This window comes from Oncorhynchus masou, chromosome 26 (assembly GCF_036934945.1).
Source record: "Oncorhynchus masou masou isolate Uvic2021 chromosome 26, UVic_Omas_1.1, whole genome shotgun sequence".
Classification (NCBI taxonomy): domain Eukaryota; kingdom Metazoa; phylum Chordata; class Actinopteri; order Salmoniformes; family Salmonidae; genus Oncorhynchus; species Oncorhynchus masou.
Genome location: NC_088237.1, coordinates 1,953,015 through 1,974,063, shown reverse-complemented (window position 1 = coordinate 1,974,063; position 21,049 = coordinate 1,953,015). Strand labels below are relative to the sequence as shown.

At 42.6% G+C, this 21,049-nt stretch overlaps 1 protein-coding gene across 2 annotated transcripts; it reads right to left on the bottom strand.

Annotated features, from left to right (window-relative positions):
* Positions 1-1,208: 1,208 nt before the first annotated feature.
* Positions 1,209-20,112, bottom strand: LOC135514636 (E3 ubiquitin-protein ligase rififylin-like). Of its 2 annotated transcripts, XM_064938080.1 has the most exons (6): positions 12,731-20,111; positions 10,088-10,486; positions 9,782-9,868; positions 5,705-5,918; positions 3,731-3,754; positions 1,209-3,582 (listed from the first exon to the last, which is right to left on the bottom strand). In XM_064938080.1, the coding sequence occupies exons 1-6, from the start codon at positions 12,905-12,907 to the stop codon at positions 3,401-3,403; spliced, it is 1,083 nt and encodes a 360-aa protein (XP_064794152.1). In that variant the 5' UTR covers positions 12,908-20,111; the 3' UTR covers positions 1,209-3,400. The 2 variants fall into 2 exon arrangements, with proteins under 2 accessions (XP_064794152.1, XP_064794154.1); XM_064938082.1 differs by lacking the exon at positions 9,782-9,868 and having other exon boundaries at positions 12,731-20,112.
* Positions 20,113-21,049: the final 937 nt, after the last annotated feature.

The window sequence follows — 21,049 nt, the reverse complement described above, 5'->3', positions numbered from 1 at the left end:
CCACACCCCTAGCCATCAGACTGGATAAACCAGTACCACTATTCATAATTGAATCTACTGTGAAACTCTCTGGATAAATAATAGGCCTCACATGAAGACAATGTGGAAATGTTTTTATCAGACAAAATGTCAGAATAATGCACACAAACGTATTAGGTAGTTTTTATACTTAAGAGTCTTTCAGAGATGTATCTAAGCAGTTTAGAAAATAGACTGTTTGGCTAGAAATGCTGTTAAAGAGATCTGGTGGAAAATAAAGACAACAGCCACATTGGTAAATTCAAGGTCCATAATTTCAATGGTATTTATAAATTCTTTATTTCTCAGTCGCTAGAAATGTAATCGAAACCTAGAAATCTAACAATGGTCAAGTAAATATATATTAAAACGCCTCATTTATCAGAAAGAAAAATAGGTCAAGTACACTTCCTTTCATCATACAATGCAGGTGTCCCAAATGGCACCCTATCCCCTATATAGTGCACTATATGGGGAATCGGGTAGAATTTGGGACACACAGTGCCATCTCAATAACAGACTCCTTACTTATTCAATACAAAGCTACATTTTTAAATGTAGCTTAGTGCAATGTACACAGCTCTATCATCTCGACAATACACATTTTCCATCTAACCGAGCAAGCACACGATTTCACAAAGCTGCATTATTTTTCAAAAGTACAGTGTGTGCTCACTGTCATGAGTAAAGGTGCTGGTTTTTGAAGGCCAGTTATTAAGTCAAACAATCTTTCATTATGTTCAGCTGGGATGAGAGGGACTGGAGGTTTAGCACCGGAGTATGCAAAAACACTCAACTACCTGTCATTAATCAGAGTTATACTACCTATAGCTGATAATGGACAATGGATTGTTCAAGATACTTTCGCCATTGTTGAGCCTTTAGACTCATGCCAAACGGTTGCCAAGTTCCTCAACTCCACAATGATTTCATCCAGTTGAGCGCAGACTGGTTTAAAATAACCTCCTACTATGCAGTTGATACTTAAATGTTTTACAATTATTTAACCTCTTACCATGTACATGTTTGTCTGTTGTTACATGCCTTTGTGTAAATCCCTTTGTGTAATTTTTTAAATAAAACGTTAATCAAATACAACCACCGACTGTTTCCACATTGCTGTTGCTCTGAGATGGCAACTGAGCGTGATGACGCATGTGCCAATTGAATCTCAAAAAGGAAACAGTCAGTTGTTGTATTTGGTTTTATTAAAAAGTATTCAGCAAACAATGAAAGGCATGCAACAGAGGACAAACATAGGTACACGGTAAGGGTTTAATGATTTAAAAAATTATCGACCTCATAGCAACTCAAAAGAGTCGGAGGTTAGTTTAAAAAAACGAGTCTCATTGTGGAGTTAAGGTACTTGGCTAGCCAAACGGCTGAGATGTCTTTAAGAGCTTTAACTTTCATCTTGGGCAATGCCAAAGATCTGCTTGTGCTTTCGACAACTCATCTTTTATGTATGTGTGTCATGACAACGCATATAGTGCACAACTAGTGAATTATATGCTTATGCACGACTAGATTTAGCTGTACACCAGGCTATTCTGACATGGTTTATTTTGGTTTATTTAAAAAAAATACAAATACAATAGCAAGTGTAATGGCCTTTGGTCAATGTTGATGCTGAAAAATACAATGAGCAGTTGAGTATTGGAAGGATAAAGCACTTGTATATAGTTGGAATAGTGAAGGACCACTGATCCACATATTCTCTTCCACTGTCAGCATAAGTAGCCTGGTCCCCAGATCGGTTTGTGCTGTATAACCAAATCCTATGGTCGATGTCATGCAAAACCCTTGGTCGGAAGCCTCTGGTAGTAGTTCTGCCTTTGTGGTTGTTGCGCTGCTCAGGACCTATCTGTCCCTCGTCACCTTCTCGGTGATCTTTCCTTGTGGTGTGTTGGTGTACGGCCCCCGTAGTGTCTTTCTACAAAGTATGCCAGATAGTGCCGTTTGCAGTGGAAAAAGGGCCTCTCCTTCAGGGAACTCTCGGTTTGACGTGACAATAACCATAGGAGTTGGCTATACAGCACAAACAGATCTGGGACCAGGCTAAAACGTAAGCACTAAAACTGCGTGTCCACCTGATTCTACAGCAGAGGGATTGAGTGAACAACTGCCGGCTTTGCTTCATTGATAAACAATGTATGTAGTGTCTATGGGTTGTCTTTTACACTATACCACCACAGGGGGTTCCTGCTTTGCTAAGCTCAGAGTAAGGACAAGACACAGGGAAATCCTATGGATGTGTTCTCAGCTCAACCACTAATGTAAATGCTTTCCCTTTTACTGGGGTTCAACTCTTAACAGTTACATCAATCTAATCCATTATTAAGAGCACTTGGTGCTTATATATACACTGAACAAAAATATAAGCGCAACATGTTTCGTGTTGGTCCCATGTTTCATGAGCTGATTAAAAGATCCAAGAAATCTTCTCTCAAATTGTGCGCATAAATTTGTTTACATCCCTGAGGGTGAGCATTTTTGCCTTTTTCAAGCTAATCCATCCACCTGACAGGTGTGGCATATCAAGAAGCTGATTATACAGCATGATCAATACACAGGCGCACCTTGTGCTAGGGACAATAAAAGGCCACTAACATTTGAGGATTATTTCTGTCTGTAATAAAGCCCTTTGTGGGGACAAACTCATTCTGATTGGCTGGGCCTTGCTCTCCATCGGGTGGGCCTATGCCAACCTATGGCGGCGCCCCTTTACAGCAATTTGAAATCTATGGTTTAGGGCCCAATGAATTTATTTCAGTTGACCAATTTCTTTATATGAACTGGAACTCGGCAAAATCTTTGAAATGTTTGTGTTTATATGCAGGTCTCCAAAGGAAAAATAAATAAATATGGTATTGCCTGTTTAATACAGGCGCTCTCTTATTCTAATAATAAGACATATCTTTATCAGCTTGGGATATGAACTATAGAAGTCCAGTCAATAACAGTAGGAAGTGCCCATGTCCAGTCATTGGGTTTGTGTGGTTTATCAAAGGGATAATGAGGTTCACCTCATCTGTTCATCCCTCCAACAGGAGGAACCACTACTCAGGGTCTCAAGGACCATCTGAGCAGTGGAGATCTGGAGGGAGAGGTGGTTAGTCTAGTCCTATTAAACTCAACTCTGGATCTCAAAGCCAGTGCCACTGCTTTTTTAAATTGTTCCCTCTAAATCTCAGACTGATTTAGACCTTGGACACCAGGTAGGTGCAATTAAGTATCAGGTAGAACAGAAAACCAGCTGGCTCCGGACCCCATAGGGTAAGAGTTTAATACCCCTCGTCTAGTCTATGGGTGGTAAGGCCACAAGAAGGAAGTCCCTTGTTTATTTACGGGAGGTGGGGGTGGGGTTCCCAAGGCTTGGGTCTCAGGATCTAAAGACATGAACGGCCCGCACCACATACTGCCTGCAGATGGGACACTCGTTCATTCGCTTGCCACACTTGGTGCAGGTGACCATGTGGCCACACTCCAGCAGGACACAGTCAATGGGAGAGTCCATGCAGATCTTACACAGGTTCTCCTCCTGGCCAGGGGTACCGCTGGGGTCTGGGAGAAAGGGACAAGAACAAGGGACAAAACACCATTACACACACACCTCATTAAATATTAGCTTAACCAGAGAGAGCTGTAATACCTATAGCTGATCATTGGGGAGCTTTGTATTGCATGAAGCACGGGGAGAAAAGAAACTCACCTGTGCTGTCGTTTGTACTTGAAACTGGAGGGGAAAAAGGAAAAAAAGCATGTTAAAAATGTCCTTGAATGATGCAATTCATTTTTAAAAATGTAATAAAATAAGTAAGATATTAAAATTAAGAAATGACCAGTTGTTCAACTAGATGCGAACCTTAGTAACAGTAAAACATTTCATTCGAGAGGTATTTCATTTGTTCCATGTGTCAAGCCTTGAAATCAGACATATCATTAGCCATATCATTAGACGGCTTTCCATGACTTTTTATGAAGTTGTGCAAACCTCAAATATATTGCTGTGCGGGTTGGAATAGCACTTCGACATGGTGCCTGCAGTGTTGCTGCCTCGGTTGAAGTGGGTATCGGAGGGTCTAATAATTATATAAGTAATATAATTAGCCCCAACCCCCTCAATTTTCCCTCAGTTTTGGGACACCTGTGAATATGGCGGAGGCGTGCGTGAACGAGCAAATCGAGGACTAAGGGAAGGCACTGGTTAGGGATTCAGCAACTGTTATTGACATTCATTCACTGTGGCGGGGACTGTATGTACTGAATGTCTTCTGTGACATCCCCAAACGCAGTCTCATACCAGACCTCCATTATTGAATTGTAATAGGGTCTCACCGTATTCCCTTGTTTGAGTACATTGTTTAAATTTAGAGGACAAATCTCTATTTTTAAAGCAAATGGCATGTTATAGAAGGGCCCAGACACTCATTTTTTTATACTTACCCCAACCAGAAAATCCCTTCTTCATCCTCGTTGTGCAGTACAGGGGCTCTGAAAACAAACAAAAGCTCCAGAAACACCCAAATACGTCCTTTTAGAAACTGAAAATCTCTCAGTATAGTGATGCAAGTCTTTAGATGTTGTACACACAAAATTGTGTCATTCCGAACATTATCTGCAATGCTATATTCCATTTTGTTGCGGCTCGAGTGATACCTCTCTGTCTATTCTAGCAGCAAGCTACACGGAAAATAGAACAGATGGATAGGGGAAACAGCTTGAGTCACACAAAACGGACATCTAATGACCTGCATCACTATACTGACCGTGTTGCTGTTTCTAAAAGGACGTATTTGGGTGTTTTTGGTGCATTTGTTCATGTTTTTCAGAGCCCCTAGTACTGCACAGCGAGGGTGAGGAAGTGAATCGCTGGTTGGGGTAAGTTTCTCAAAAACAAGTGAAATCTCAAAAAGTGCCTGGACCCTTCTATAACATTTATATCCAAAATAGAGCTTTGGTTGTAAAAAAGCTAACTTCTCCTTTAATTATCAGGTTTATCTGAGTGGCCAAGATGTTCGCTGACTTAGAAGGTATACCTCTACCATATCCACAAATTCACAACCAGCTCAGTGGCCTTGTGGTTAGAGCGTCCACCCTGAGATTGGAAGGTTCAATCCCCGCCCAAGTCATAGGCTATAAAATTGACCCGATGTCTCTCTGCTTGGCAATCAGCGTTTGGGAGAAGTATTTGGGTTAAGGCCTAGCGATACACTAGCCTCCTGTCCAGGGGGTCTACTTGTACATTAAGCTGTCTCACACTAGAGACACAGGATCCTGCCCAATGGGCAGTTCAGACATACAGTAGGTGTTATTCACTAATTGATTGGGCTGGTCATACAGGTGTAAAATATCTCACAGGCTTCAACCAAGCTAAGTGAAAACAGTCCAAATAGGTGCCTCATTTTACAGTCCTCCTTTACATTTGAGTAATTTAGCAGACACTTATCCAGAACAAGTTACTATCTGGGGTGTATTTATTAGTGCAAGTAGCAAACCGTTTTCCAACAGAATTGTTTTTCTTCAACAAAAACAAGAGTTATTTATTGGACAAATTCAGGTATGTTCCTCTCTGTTTCGTACTAGATCCCTCCAAGTTACGTCCTGTTTGATTCCCAGTTCAACTATGATGCCGGTAATGAAAACAACCATTTATCACAAATATTGCAGGTAAAACCTCCTTTACCCAGATGATTCTGAAGGTCCTTCTGGTCGTGGTAGAGACGGGTGACCCTCTCCATTAGCTCCCACTTTTCGCAGCAGCCCTTGTAGTTGACAAAGTTACGTGCCAGGATCTCCTTGAGCTGCCGGACGCTGAGGGCCTCGATGTCCTCTGCCACGGCCAGGTCGGACAGCGACGCCCTGCGGCCTGGCACCAGCACCTCCTCTGTGTCTGAGGACTGAGCAACACCACAACAAATCAAGGTTGCGTTCAATGCCTGTAAAACAGACATGCATTGATCTATAACTAACACGTGCATCTAAGAGTATGGTATCAAGTCAGCTCGATGACATTTTAACAGCAATGTTCAGTACGTTGCACCCGCCTGAACGGGCTCCAGTACTTGATGATTGGTATAACAGAACATCTGGTGAAAAAGGTGACAGAACGGAATGACACAAATGGTAGGCTATTCTTGATTTTCTACACATCACATTGACAGCCATCATGTATGAATGTCAGAATGATTGATTAAAGGGATCCACTAACTGGCAATAGGGCCCATATTCACAAAGTGCTGATCTAGTATCAGTTTAGCCTTTTACCCCTTTTTCATGATATCAAAATTGTAGTCTTCTCCCATCGCTGCAACTCCAGCACTTACTCGTGAGTGGTGAAGGTCGAGAGCCGTGCGTCCTCTGAAACACGACCCTGCCAAGCCGCACTGCTTCTTGACACACTGCTTGCTTAATCCGGAAGCCGGCCGCACCAATGTGTCGGAGGAAACACAGTAAAACTGCCGACCGTGTCAGCATGCATGCGCCTGGCCCACCACAAGAGTCGCTAGGGCGCGATAGCACAAGGACATCCTGGCCAGCCAAACCCTCACCTATCCCGGACAACGCGGTGCCAATTTTGCGCCGCCTCATGTGTCTCCAGGACGCGGCCAGCTGCGAGACAGTTCGGGATCAGTGCCTTAGACCGCTGCACCACTCAGGAGTCCCCAGTTTTGCCCTTTTAGAACCTCATGAATAAGATTACATTGACGGGTGAAACTGATCCTAGATCGGCACTCCTGCTCTGAGACGCTTTATGAATACAGGGCTAGAACCTATAGCACAAGATTGATTATGGTTCTTTGAGATCTATCTCTAGGTCAACAACTAGTGTCATCGTGTGACAACACTAACTATCTTGTTTAGCTGTCCCAACCCAAACTGTATTAAGAGGAACCGTGTCAGTCACATGGGGCTTTCACAGACAGTGCAGGGAATGACAACACGCCACATTACATGCCAAAGCTGATATCCATCAGTGGGGATAAGAATATATTACTGCTCAACTACAAGGGGAACATTCTGACAGACAGGTGAATAATGGGACACACCATGCAGACATGGGCAGCCAGCCATCAAACAATAAAACACGGATTTACAATGGGACTCTGTCTGAGCACAAAGGCACTGGAAGGTCTAAAACAGTCACTAGCCGTATGTCTTACAGTATCATTACACTAATTGAGTAGGCTTCTACGCCAAAAAGTAAGCCAGTTTGTATCAAAAATAAACTCAAATCTATGTAGATACTGAATGCTCCTTTTCCTTTATTATCCTGGATAGTCACAAGGAATACTTTTTTTATATTGATAATTGTATTTTTCAACCAATCATTAAAAAATAGATATACAGTGCATTCAGCATTTGGAAAAAGCCCCTCGACTTCTTCCACATTTCGTTATAGCCTTATTCTAAAATGGATTAAAATATGTTTTCCCCCTCAATCTACACACAATACCCAATGATGACAAAGCAAAAAGAGGGTTTTAGAAGTTTTTGCAAATGTATATATATATATAAAAAAAAAAAAAAAAAAACGCAAACATCACAAGTATTCAGACCCTTTACTCAGTACTTTGTTGAAGCACCTTTGGCAGTGATTACAGCCTCAAGTCTTATTGGCTCTGGCTAGGCCACTCAAGGACATTTAGAGACTTGTCCCGAAGCCACTCCTGCGTTGTCTTAGCTGTGTGCTTAGGGTCATTGTCCTGTTGGGAGGGTGAACCGTCGCACCCATTCTGAGGTTCTGAGCACACTGGAGCAGGTTTTCATCAAGGATCTCTCTGTACTTTGCTCTGTTCATCTTTCCCTCAATCCTCACTAGTCTCCCAGTCCCTACCGCTGAAAAACATCCCCACAGCACGATGCTGCCATAACCATGCTTCACCGTAGTGCCAGGTTTCCTCCAGATGTGACGCTTGGTATTCAGGTCAAAGAATTCAATCTTGCTTTCATCAGACCAGAGAATCTTGTTTCTCATGGTCTGAGATTCTTTAGGTGCCTTTTGGCAAACTCCAAGTGGGCTGTAATGTGCCTTTTACTGTGGAGTGGCTTCCGCCTGGCCACTCTACCATAAAGGCCTGATTGGTGGAGTTCTGCAGAGATGGTTGTTCTTCTCGAAGGAACTGTGGAGCTCTGTCAGAGTGACCATCGGGTTCTTGGTCACCTCCCTGACCAAGGCCCTTCTCCCTTGATTGCTCGGTTTGGCCGGGCGACCAGCTCTAGGAAGTGTCTTGGTGGTTCCAAACGTCTTCCATTTAAGAATGATGGAGGCCACTGTGTTCTTGGGGACGTTCAATGGTGTAGAAATGTTTTAGTACCTTCCCCAGATCTGTGCCTCGACACAATCCTGTCTCGGAGCACTACGGACAATTCCTTCAACCTCATGGCTTGGTTTTCGATCTGACATGCACTGTCAACTTTGGGACCTTGTATAGACAGGTGTGTGCCTTTCCAAAATCATGTCCAATATATTTAATTTTCCACAGATAAACTCCAAGTTGTAGAAACATCTCAAGGATGATCAATGGAAACAGGATGGACCTGAGCTCAGTTGAGTCTTTTAGTAAAGGAATGAATACTTAAGTAAATAAGGTATGTGTTTTTATTTTTTAAATTTTTTTTGTAAACATTTAAAAAAAACTGTTTTCTCATTGTCATTATGGGGTATTGTGTGTAGATTGATGAGGAAAAAATATAAATTTAATACATTTTAGAATAAGGCTGTAACATAAGAAAATGTGATAAAAGTCAAGGGGTCTGTGCAGATTTGCCAAAAAAGGTCAACTTGCTTAATTTAGTTAATATTTAACATAAGTCATAGTAAAAAAACGTTACCTTTTCTGAGAAGGCTAGCCTTAAGAACTTCCTGCCAAAGCAGGTTATGGCCATCATAGTTAAAACACCTCTTGCATCAATGGAGGTCAAATCTGGTACATGTCATAGGCCTGTTCCACAGAAAGTTTGCTCTCATTCTGTGTAGGGCGCACATAACACCAACAAAAAAACTATCTAGCAACCTAAGCAGGTTCTGAGACCCATCTGAGCTCAGGACCTGTATTCATGAAGTGTCTCAGAGTAGGAGCCAAGAAGTGTGAAATACTTAGGCTGTGAAGTGGCGAGAATCCTGACAGAGGTAAGCATAGGGCAGAAAGTAATTGACTAGGTCAACCAGAAAATCACATTTCTGACCAGAAAAGACACATTTCTAGATAAAGGGACCACCAGTCTTAGATTCAAACATTTCAACAAGGCATGGTTAATGTTGAGAGCCAAGTGTAAACCCCTCTGCGCTAGTGGATAATTATTAGTGTATATTTGCTCTTTTGTAAACATTCAAATATTTGGACACTGATCAAATGAATCTATGGCAGTGCCCATGTCACTTGTTTTTGTCCTGCAGCCCTTGCCTACCAATAGAGGACCATAATGGAAACAAGACTCAGCTATTTTGGTATATGTATCTGTTGCTTGGTGTAACATTTGTATGCATTTTAACATCAAATAAAATCAAGTGCTGATCTAAAAATCAGCTATTGTTTTGTATTTTAGACTAATGAATGAGGGGGGAGCTGATCCTAGATCAGCACTCCTACACTGAGATGCTTTATGAATACAGGCCCATAACTAATGAGAGGAAGCCCATCACTGCTATAGTAGTACCATGGCTAGGGCCAAGAGTTTTTCTTCACCATGTAACCCAACCAGGACAACTCCTGGCCTGAACAATGGCAACGCTTTCAAGATCAGGGTCAGTCTGTAGTACCTGCAGCTCCTGCTCTCCCTGCAGCTCTGTATCTCCCTCAGTGTCCAGTGGCTCCTCAAGACCCGAGGACACCAACACAGACACGGTCTACGAACAGAAACCCACCACACACCCAAAACACTACATTAGCGAGCTAGAGTTAGCCATACTCTAACTAGGAGAAGCCACACCGAAGGTTAGTTATCCATTCTCAAGCTATTGCTACGCAACACAAAAGGTGAGGTTATGGACAAAACTGTAAATTAATGGTTGACAGAAACAAGGGTAAGGGGTGGTATGGCGGGTTCTCCTGGGTTTGGGCCTCACCTGACTGTCCTCCCGAGTGGGTGGCGGCTGTGAATGGGCATGGTCTGTGGAGGTGGATTCGGGGTGTGTAGAGGGTGTGGTGGTGGTGGGGTGTGCTGGAGGAGGAGTTGGGTGCTGGGTGGCGGTTTGGGTCAGAGGGTTTACGATTGGGCCAGAGAGTGACTGTGTCTGCTGTCCCAGGACCAGCTCCACCAGTTCCTCTTTCTCACGGCACATCTGCGTTGAGACCTTGTGCAGGTGGAGGTAGTCGCGCAGGTCCTTCACCTTGACCTTCATCAGCTCGGTGCGATCGAAAAGTGTGCCGTGGAACCGCTGGCAGGTGTGACAAAGGCGTGGACGGGGCTCAAGCTGGGCCGAACATCTGCTGCAGTAGTTATTCTTGCAGTCCATGCAGACATGCTGCGGGGGAGAGGAGACCGACACACAATGACTGTCAATCATGTGTCTGCTAGCTTATTTTCCCTCCCTGGCCGTAACAATTCAACTTTCACAAACCAGTACATTACTGGACCAGAAGAGTTCCTTTTAAAATTTGTCCCAGATTATACTCCGATCTGACACTGACAACGTAATGCCTGTCATGACGTGGCCCTTTTTGGGTATAGATTTCCCCCTCTCTCACTCTCTCCTACACCCAGGTTCTGTTATCTCAGGTCGTAAATTCCTGGAGGAGACTCTCTCCCCTTGGCCATGCAGTATGGAGAGAGACCACAGAGTGAACAAACGATTTCACGTGGAAAAACTCCTAAATCCCCAAAATGGGAAAATTAAACAAAATGTCCACTTGTGAGAAGGTGGGAATGGTCCATAGACACTTAAAGGATGGGTATGATAAGTGTGTTTCATTTGGTGACCTCAGAGGACAGGAAACACACATAACTATATCTCTGAATGTGTACATTTCTCAATTATGGGGTTTGCATTTAATTATTGTATAAAATGAGTGAGTAAAGATTAAACTATTTATGAAATTATGTAATATGATGTTAAACCTTGAATGTGAGAGAATTGTATTCCCTTTAAAGTTTAACTAAGTCATTGGCCCGCCCCCTTGAGCACAGACATGATCAGGCGACATGAGCAGGCATCCTAAGAAAATCCTTTCAAGACTGAGGAAATCCTGTGATTGCAAATAGTTGAGACCACTTCGGTGGAAACTGAGGTGGCACAAGTTCGAATTTAGACTAAGCAAACCCACAGCGTGAGCTGTGATTGGGAATAGTTATTGAATTCCTAACCATACTACGTGGAGCATTGGCTACACAGCTGGAAATGGTTCAACTCTGAGACTATCAATCCCTAAAGAATAAGAGCAAATCTTAGATACTAATTACTAGTCTGCAGGTAGAAATTACGTCAACCTGGGATGCAAACACAGACAACTGCTGAAACATCTATGCTATGAGAACATTTCTGAATGGTACTCTGAAGTATTCATTCTAACCATGAACGACTGATCTCCTCGAAAGCTGAGAGAGAGAAAGAGACAAGGATGAACTGACTCTCCAGCAGACGGACCGGATTCCAACAGAAAAGATCACAACAAATGGGTGTAAATATATATATTGATTGCAGTTATTCCCAAATGAGTGAGCGTTCATGTGCAAAGGATTAGCATTTCAACTAATATAATTATATTAGTACTGTGTGTAATGATCCCTCTGGTCTTTTCCGCTTCCACACCCAATTCCCGTTGTCCACCAAGCCATCATATCGGCTTGGCCCACTAGGGAATCTTCCCTATCATTTGTTAGTAACATATCTAATGTTTGTTTGCTTATGCATTTCTGTGATTATTTAGTTAGTTAGTAAATAAATGATTAAGCCAAATGGTATATGGATGATTTATAGTAAAGGCTGGGTTCGTGCAGATAACCAACAATTTACGATGTTTGAAATGAGATGGACGTGAGGTAAATAATAATTAATTAATAAGAAGACTAATTGATCCGCTATTGAAATATCTGAAGAGTTATATTAGGAAAATTATAACTTTGTAATCTGAAGATTTTCCTTGGTGCCCCGACTTCCTAGTTAATTACATTTACATGATTTGTTTTAATCATGTACTAATAATTGATTTGATAAAGTCTTCACTTTTAATGATGCCAAAGACACGGCGCCTAGATATTGAAGACCAAGAAGCATACATGCTCTTCTTGTTCAAATTTTGCCCTGAGGGCAGTTCAGGTACAGAAAAGTACATAACCATTGCATTAGTTTCACCCTTTTCATGCATCCACCAGATAATGGAGGTATTGAAAGTTGTGGGAAAATCTAAGAGCTGGATACTCAAGAGTCAAGCCTTGAGGTCTGACGTATTGCTGGTTCTCTTTTCTCTGCAAGCTATCTATTCCAGTAGACTTCTAGTCATTGTGCTAACGCTAGTTAGTATGGGCTCACAAAACTACATCTAACTTCATTCATACTGGACAGAGACATACAAATGCTATCAATGCGTTCACCTGACTCTTGGTAAGTATAAATTGCCAGAATCTTGCAAAATCCCTTTAATCAATGTTGATCAATTTCTAATTGACCAGGTCTGAATCAACCACTGATTACAGAGGATGAAAAACCTGCAGTACTATAGATCTCAAAGTCCGGATTTGGAAAAGGGTGGGCTAAGAGGGTTTTAGGTACCTTTCTGGCTAGGGTGACGAAGCGGCTTCCGCAGGCTTTGCACGTGTGGTCCGGGAGTGGGGGCGACGGGTAGTTGCTATAGCCTGAGTTAGTATAGGCCTGGTGACGCGTGCGGCTGTTGCTCTCCTCCAACGTAGCAGTGTCCAAACATAACCAGTTACAGCAGGATGCCCACATGCTCCACACCTGTAAACACAATGACTCTTAGATGCCCCCCCCCCACACACACACACACACACGTTAAGCGTTAAGATGTATAGAGTGGGTTAGGGAAGACAGACCAGACTAAAGAGTTTTGGGGAGAAAAAGAAAAGAATAAGGAGTGTAGAGGTTTTGAATAGGTAAGATCATGAACAGAGTGAGTGAGTAGTGAGTGACTAAAGAGTCAGGGTATGTTTGAGTGGGACAAACTTGAGAGAAATTTGAAGGGCATGAGCCGGGGCTGTGCAGTGAAGAAAGAGCTGTAAGAGGGGTTGAAGAGCTAGGCTAGGCTATAAGAAAAACAACTGAAGTGCTGATGTTACAGTGCAGTGGTGCGGCGGTATTATGTTGGGACGCTCAACGTCGTATAGGGCTCAATCAATGACACTGGAATTGCAATTGAAATGAGAGATCTGCAGTGTATGGCGGTGGCCTCAAACTTTTGTCAGTAAGGAGACCAGGCAGCTGAATTTGGCTACCAGAAGTAGGGCTCCCATCATTAATTCAGAGCTTGTTCGCAGTCAGAGCTGCAGGAGCACAGGCTGGCAACACTGTTCTTGATGGAGTGACATCCTATCTCCCAAACATGAACAAAGGAAGCCAAACTGTAGTCTCCACTCCAGGGCCCATAAAATGTTATTTGTCACATGCCTCGTAAACAACAGGTGTCGACTACCAGTGAAATGCTTACTCACGGGCCCTTACAAACAACACAGAGAGAGAAAAAAATTGAGAAATAATAGGAAAGTAAAACATTTAATAATAAATACACAATGAGTAACGATAACTTGGCTATATACATGGGGTACCTGTACCGAGTCAATGTGCATGGGTATGAGGTAATTGAGGTAGATATGTACATATAACTAGGAATAAAGTGACAGATAAAACAGTAGCAGCGTTGGTGAGGAGTCAAAAGTGCAAAAAGGGCCAATGCCGATTATCCGGGTAGCTAGTTGTTTAACTATTTAACTAACTGTTTAGCAGTTTTATGGCTTGGGGGGGTAGAAGCTGTTTAGGGTCCCGTAGGTTCCAGACTTTCCATGCAATAGCAGAGCGAATAGTCTATGACTAGGGTGGCTGGAGTCTGCCAATTTTTGGGGGACTTCCTTTGACATTGCCTGGTATAGAGGTCCTGAATGGCAGGGAGCCTGGCCCGTGATGTACTGGGCCATACGCACTAGCCTCTGTAGAGCCTTGCGGTCGGATGCCAAGCAGTAGCCATACCCAGCGGTGAAGCAGCCAGTAAAGATGCACTCAATAGCACAGCTGTAAAACTTTGAGGATCTGAGGGCCCATGCCAAATCTTTTCAGCCTCCTGGGGGTGGGGGGGCATTGCAGTTCCCTCTTCACAACTGTGTTGGTGTGTGTGGACCAAGATAGATCCTTAGTAATGTGGACACTACAGCCCAGTCGTTGTGAATGGGGGCGTGCTCGGCCCTCCGTTTCCTGTAGTCCACAATCAGCTCCTTGGTCTTGCTGACATCGAGGGAGAGGTTGTTGTCCTGGCAGTGTCTCTTGACCTCCTCCCTTAAGGCTGTCATCGTCATCAATGATCAGGCCTGCCACCGTCGTGTGGTCGGCAAACTTAATGATGGTGTTTGAGTCGTGCCCGGCCACGCAGTTGTGGGTGAACAGGGAGTACTGGAGGGGACTTGGGTTAGGGGAAAATGTGCAAGTTTTAAAGTGACACAATAACTGTTAGCCACGGTGCCAGCTAAAGATGACATGCAGGAGCTTGCAGGGATTTGTCGTCTTGCATGATGTTTACATTGACGCTAATTAGTATTTTCGAATCAGGGTAAATATAGAGCCGAAAATATTGATAAAAGTCACCTTCTCCGAGAGAGATTTACATGGTAATCAAAACGTCACGCCAGGGTAAGCCTACACAAAACACAGCCTAAAAGACGTCAGGAAGTCCAGGATCCAGTTGCAGAGGGAGGTGTTCAGTCCCAGGGTACTTATTTTAGTGATAAGCTTGGAGGGCACTACAGTGTTGAATGCTGAGCTGTAGTCAATGAACAGCATTCTCACATAGTTGTTCCTCTTGTCCAGGTGGGATAGGGCAGTGTGGCGTGCAATAGAGATTGCATCATCTGTGGATCTGTTGGGGCGGTACGCAAATTGGGAGTGGGTGTAGGGGGTCTGGGATAAAGGTGTTGATGTGAGCCATGACCAGCCTTTCAAAGCATTTCATTGCAACAGTTGTGAGTGCTTTGGGGCGATAGTCATTTAAGTTACCTTGGCGTTCAGCAGGAGTGCTGATCTGGGATCAGGTCCCACTGTCCATGCAATATTTAAGCAATAAGGCCAGAGGAAGTGTGATATATGCCCAATATACCACAGCTAAGAGCTGTTCTTAGGCACGCTGCAACACATTGTGCCTGGATACAACAATTAGCCGTGGTATATTGGCCAAATACTACAAACCCCAGAGGTGCCGTACTGCTATTATCAACTAGTTAGCAACGTAATTAGAACAGTTAAAAGTAATTTGTTGTCATACACATAGTATACGGTCTGATATACAATGGCTTTCAGCCAATCAGGTCTGATATACCATGGCTTTAAGCCAATCAGCATTCAGGACACGAACCACCTGTTTTATAATATTCATTATGATCTAAAAGGTCAAACAGATCCTAGATCAGCACTCCTACTCTAAGACACTTTATAAACACATACAGACCCATACAGCATGTAAGGTGAGGTCTACTAACTAGGCTTTGGCAACACCCTCAATCTCTCATGAATTTACGATAGGATTTATATGTTTTTTTTTCTGAGGCGTACAGGGTAGGCCAAGATGGACCTTAACTAGGCTAAGAGTACAAGGGCCTTATGTTATTTTCAGGTAGACTGGCTCTGGCAGCCAAAACAGCCAAATACTCCATCTAAACATGAATGGCGCCGGGGAGGATGGCTAACGTTTTATGTGCTCCTAACCAACTGTTATTTTGTTTTTTTTGCATTGTTTGTAACTTATTTTGTACATAATGTTTTTGCAACCATCTCTTATGACCAAAAATAACTTCTGGACATCAAGAACAGAGATTACTCACCACGAATGGGTAGAAGCTTTTTCCTTTAACCTCTAATGACTCCCCATCCCGCATGAGGGAGCATAATCATCGCCTGACACTAATTAGCATAACGCAACTTACATAAATATTCCTAAAATATTCCTATTCATGAAAATCACAAATGAAATATATTGAGACATAGCTTAGCCTTTTGTTAATCACCCTGTCATCTCAGATTTTCAAAATCTGCTTTACAGCCAAAGCTCGACAAGCATTTGTGTAAGTTTATCGATAGCCTAGCATAGCATTTTGTCCAGCTAGCAGCAGGTAACTTGGTCACGGAAATCAAAAAAGCAATCAAATTAAATCGTTTACCTTTGATGAACTTCAGATGTTTTCACTCAAGAGACTCCCAGGTAGATAGCCAAAGTTCATTTTTTCCAAAAATATTATTTTTGTCCGCGAAATAGCTCTGTTTGTTCTTCACGTTTGGCTGAGAAATCGCCCGGAAATTTCAGTCACGAAAACGGCGAAAAATATTCCAAATTAGCTCCATAATAATCGACAGAAACATGGCAAACGTTGTTTATTATCAATCCTCAAGGTGTTTTTCAAATATCTATTCGATAATATATCCATCGGGACAATTATTTTTTTCAGTAGGACCGATTGGAGTAATGGATACCTCTTTATTTTACACGAGAATCTCTCTGGGAGCATCAGGTGACCACTTGCGCAATGTAGCCGCTTACGGGTATTCTTCAACATAAATGCGTAAAACTACATCACAATGCTGTAGACACCTTCGGGAATACGGAGAAAGAGTAATCTGGTTGATAGCCCATTCACTGCTCAATAGGGACGCAGCGGTTTCAAAACATGAGGAACTTCCGGATTGGATTTTTCTCAGGCTTCCGCCTGCAGCATCAGTTCTGTTATACTCACAGACAATATTTGTACCGTTTTGGAAACTTTAGAGTGTTTTATATCCTAAGCTGTCAATTATATGCATATTCTAGCATCTTGTCCTGACAAAATATTTTTTTTTCTTCAAAAATGAAAATACTGCCCCCTAAGTCAAAACAGGTTTTAATGAGTCCGACATGAAGGATATACTGCTTTCCCGTGAACAGGCCCAAATCCCAGTCATTTGCGTGAAGAGAAGACAGAGAAAAGGGGGTGAAGGTCAGGCTGCCTTCTGAGAATTCGTAGGCGAGCGAGTAAACCCCCACTAGCATCCGTTCTATTGGCCAACGTGCAATCATTGGAAACTAAAAATCAATGACTGTAATATCTTATGTTTGGCTGAACGACGACATGAATAACATACAGCTGTGGGGTTTTACACTACCGGCAGGAGAGAACAACAGCCTCTGGTAAGACAAGGGCAGGAGGTCTATGTATATTTATAAACAACAGCTGGTGCACAATATCTAAGGAAGTCTCAAGGTTTTGCTCGCCTGAGTTAGAGTATCTCATGATAAGCAGTAGACCACACTATCTATCTAGAGAGTTTTCATCTGTATTTTCCGTAGCTATCTACATACCATCACAGACCAATGCTGGCACTAAGACTCACTCAATGAGCTGTACATCGCCATAAACAAACAGGAAAATGCTCATCCAGAGGAGGCGCATCTAGTGGCCGGGGACTTTAATGCAGGGAAACTTAAATCTGTTTTACCTCATTTCTAAATGTTAAATGTGCTGGCAGAGCATCAATACAGGACTAAGATTGAATCATACTACACCAGCACCGACACTCGCCGGATGTGGCAGGGCTTGCAAACTATTACAGACTACAAAGGGAAGCACAGGTGAGAGCTGCCCAGTGACACAAGCCTACCAGATGAGCTAAATTCTCACTTCGAGGCAAGTAACACTGAAACATCCATGACAGCATCAGCTGTGCCGGACGAATGCGCGATCATGTCCTCCGCAGCCGATGTAAATAAGACCTTTAAACAGGTCAACATTCACAAGGCCGCAGGACCAGACAGATTATCAGGACATGTACTCCGAGCATGCGCTGACCAACTGGCAAGTGTCTTCACTGACATTTTCAACCTCTCCCTGTCTGAGTCTGTAATACCAACATGTTTCAAGCAGACCAACATAGGTTGTTATGAAAACTTGAAATCAGCCCTAATTAATAGGCCATGACGATTAATTGGTCGACCTCTAGCCAGGAAAACAACCACTCCCTCAAAATCATCAAGACAAAGGAGATGATTGTGGACTACAGGAAAAGGAGGACCGAGCACACCCCCATTCTCATCGACGGGGCTGTAGTGGAGAAGGTTGAGAGCTTCAAGTTCCTTGGTGTCCACATCACCAACAAACTAACATGGTCTAAGCACACCAAGACAGTCGTGAAGAGGGCACGACCAAACCTATTCCACCTCAGGAGACTGAAAAGATTTGGCATGGTTCCCCAGACCCTCAAAAGGTTCTGCAGCTGCACCATCCAGAACATATGACTGGTTGCATAACTGCCTGGTATGGCAACTGCTCGGCCTCTGACCGCAAGGCACTACAGAGGGTATTGCGTACGGCCCAGTACATCACTGGGGGGCTTCAAAACAGCTTCTACCCTATGGCCATAAGACTCCTGAACAGCTAATCAAATGGCTACCCAGACTATTTGCTTTGTCCCCCCCCTTACACCACTGCTACTCTCTGTTATTATCTATGCATAGTCACTTTAATAACTCTACCTACATGTCCATATTACCTCAATTACCCCGCACATTGACTCTGTACCAGTACCCCCTGTGTATAGCCTCGCTATTATTATTTTACTACTGCTCTTTATTTCTGTGTTACTTTTATTTCTTTAAACTGCATTGTTGGTTAAGGGATTGTAAGTTAGACCTTGCAGTGAAATGCTTACCTGTTGTATTTGGCGCATGTAACAAATACAATTTGATTTGACTCTCATTTGCAATACAGTTCTTGTGACATTAAGCCCAATTACTTTCATATCACATCAAAATAATTTCACAAACGCAAAATAGACACACTGTAATTTGTTGTAACCGGCTTTATCACAGTTGCTGCAGACAGTAGTTTTCAGTGACTATTAGGTATCGAGAATGCCATACATGTGTAAACACAGGTAGTCCCTCTTTCTTCCAAACACGCGCTATAACGCGGATATATGGCGGTGTGGGAACACTAACCATATAAAAAAAGGTGTAACGTTTAATTTTTTTTATCGCTGATATGAACGAGAAGTTATTTATGCTTCCGTGCCGCAAGCGAAGCGTCCGACCGAGCGTCGGGGCTCTTAACAAAACCCCGCATGGTATAAGACGCTTCGACCAACGACTAGTGTAATGTAATGGAACTTCGAGTTAGACTTCTCACAAAGTAGACTTCTCACAAATCCACACAGCAAGTTTGTCTCAACAGTCACAGTTTACACTACAATATGCTTTACGTATACAGTTCAAATACCTAGTCAGTTAGGTTCACTTGACACTTTCATTACACTGTCAGAAAAAAATACAGGGTCTCAAGGTCCAAAATAAAAAGGCATAACGTTACAGTAATACGGTCCAAAATCAAAACCAATATAGCCACCGATATGTAGTTACGTTAGCCACGACACTCAGAACGTGGCACATAACTAAAACACTCAAAACAGTGGCGGGGATGTCTCCGTACATATGGACACGCCGTCATCTTCGCAAGTAAATATTCAGCAAGACCGGAAAAAAGCAGACTCGAAATCAATGTAACGTTACCTAATTCATCTGATGTTGTCAGCACTTTGGTTCACTGCCTTGCGTTAGCAATACATTTGAGCTGTACGGATACTAACGAACGCATAACCTTTGTCCATAATAACTGGCTAGCAAACTTAACGTTAGTAGCTAGCTAGCCAGCTGCTGCTAACACGAAGTCTTTATCGAGTGGAAATGATCAACATTATAGCTACCTGGTTCAGGAAGCCCGAGGTAGTAAGCGCCTGCTCGAAGCAGCTGGCAAGTAGCTCGCTAGCGGTTGGATTACTTTTATGGAGCTAATGTTCCCCGACATTCACACAATTACAAGAAATAACTCACAAGTTCATTGAAGTGAAACAGGAAGAAAGTGCTTCTAGCCAGTGACACTCCCCCGGACAGTTTCAATCGCGGATGTGGGCGCACGTACATTTCGAATCATTGCTAGTTGAAGAGGTTGAATGCATACACACGCACGAAAGTTTTTTAATCAGTTTTGCATTTTATTTCCAAGGAAGTGGCGTCCTCTGGTGGACACTAATGAAACGACGGGGAATAATTATTAAAGCGTCCCCAACAACTTCAATGTATTACATGCTATCAATTACATTGCAAATCAACATCAAACCTCGTAAACCAATTTGTTTATCCGGAATGATTCTGCCACTATTTGATTGTAGCAGTAAAACATAGAACTGTAAAGGATGATTATCACATGTATATCGCCATCATACGATATGAACGTCATACGTTCATGAAGTATTCATACCTCTTGACTTATTCCTTCCATATTTTATTTTTACAGCCTGAATTCAACATTTATTAAATTGATTTGTTTCTCACCATCTACACACAATACCCCATAATGACAAAGTGAAAACATGTTTTGAGAAATTTTAGCATTTACCAAAATATCTAATTTATTTAAGTATTCACACGTCCTGAGTCAATACTTTGTAGACGCATCTTTGGCAGCGATTACAGCTGTGAATCTTTCTGGGTAAATCTCTAAGAGCTTTACACACTTTACAACATGTGCCTGTTATTATTTTCAAAATTCTTCAAGCTCTGTCAAATTGGATGTTGATCATTACTAGACAACCATTTTGAGGTCTTGCCATAGATTGTCAAGTAGATTTAAGTCAAAACTATAACTTGGCCACATTTACTGTCTCCTTGGTAAGCACCTCGTGTAGATTTGGCCTTGTGTTTTAGGTTATTGTTCTGCTGAAGGTGAATTCATCTCCCAGTGTCTGGTGGAAAGCTGACAACCAGGATTTCCTTTAGGATTTGGCCTGTGCTTAGCTCCATTCCGCTTATTTTTTATCCTGAAAAGCTCCCCTGTCCTTTACAATTGTAAACAT

What these genes read in the sequence shown, in the direction of transcription:
- LOC135514636 (XM_064938080.1), bottom strand. Translation starts at nt 12,907, where the DNA reads ATGTGGGCATCCTGCTGTAACTGGTTATGTTTGGACACTGCTACGTTG. An exon ending in AGGGAGAGCAGGAGCTGCAG is followed by an intron (nt 5,919 to 9,781) that starts GTACTACAGACT and finishes GGTGTTGCTCAG; the next exon opens with TCCTCAGACACAGAGGAGGT. An exon ending in GGACCTTCAGAATCATCTGG is followed by an intron (nt 3,755 to 5,704) that starts GTAAAGGAGGTT and finishes TTTCCCCTCCAG; the next exon opens with TTTCAAGTACAAACGACAGC.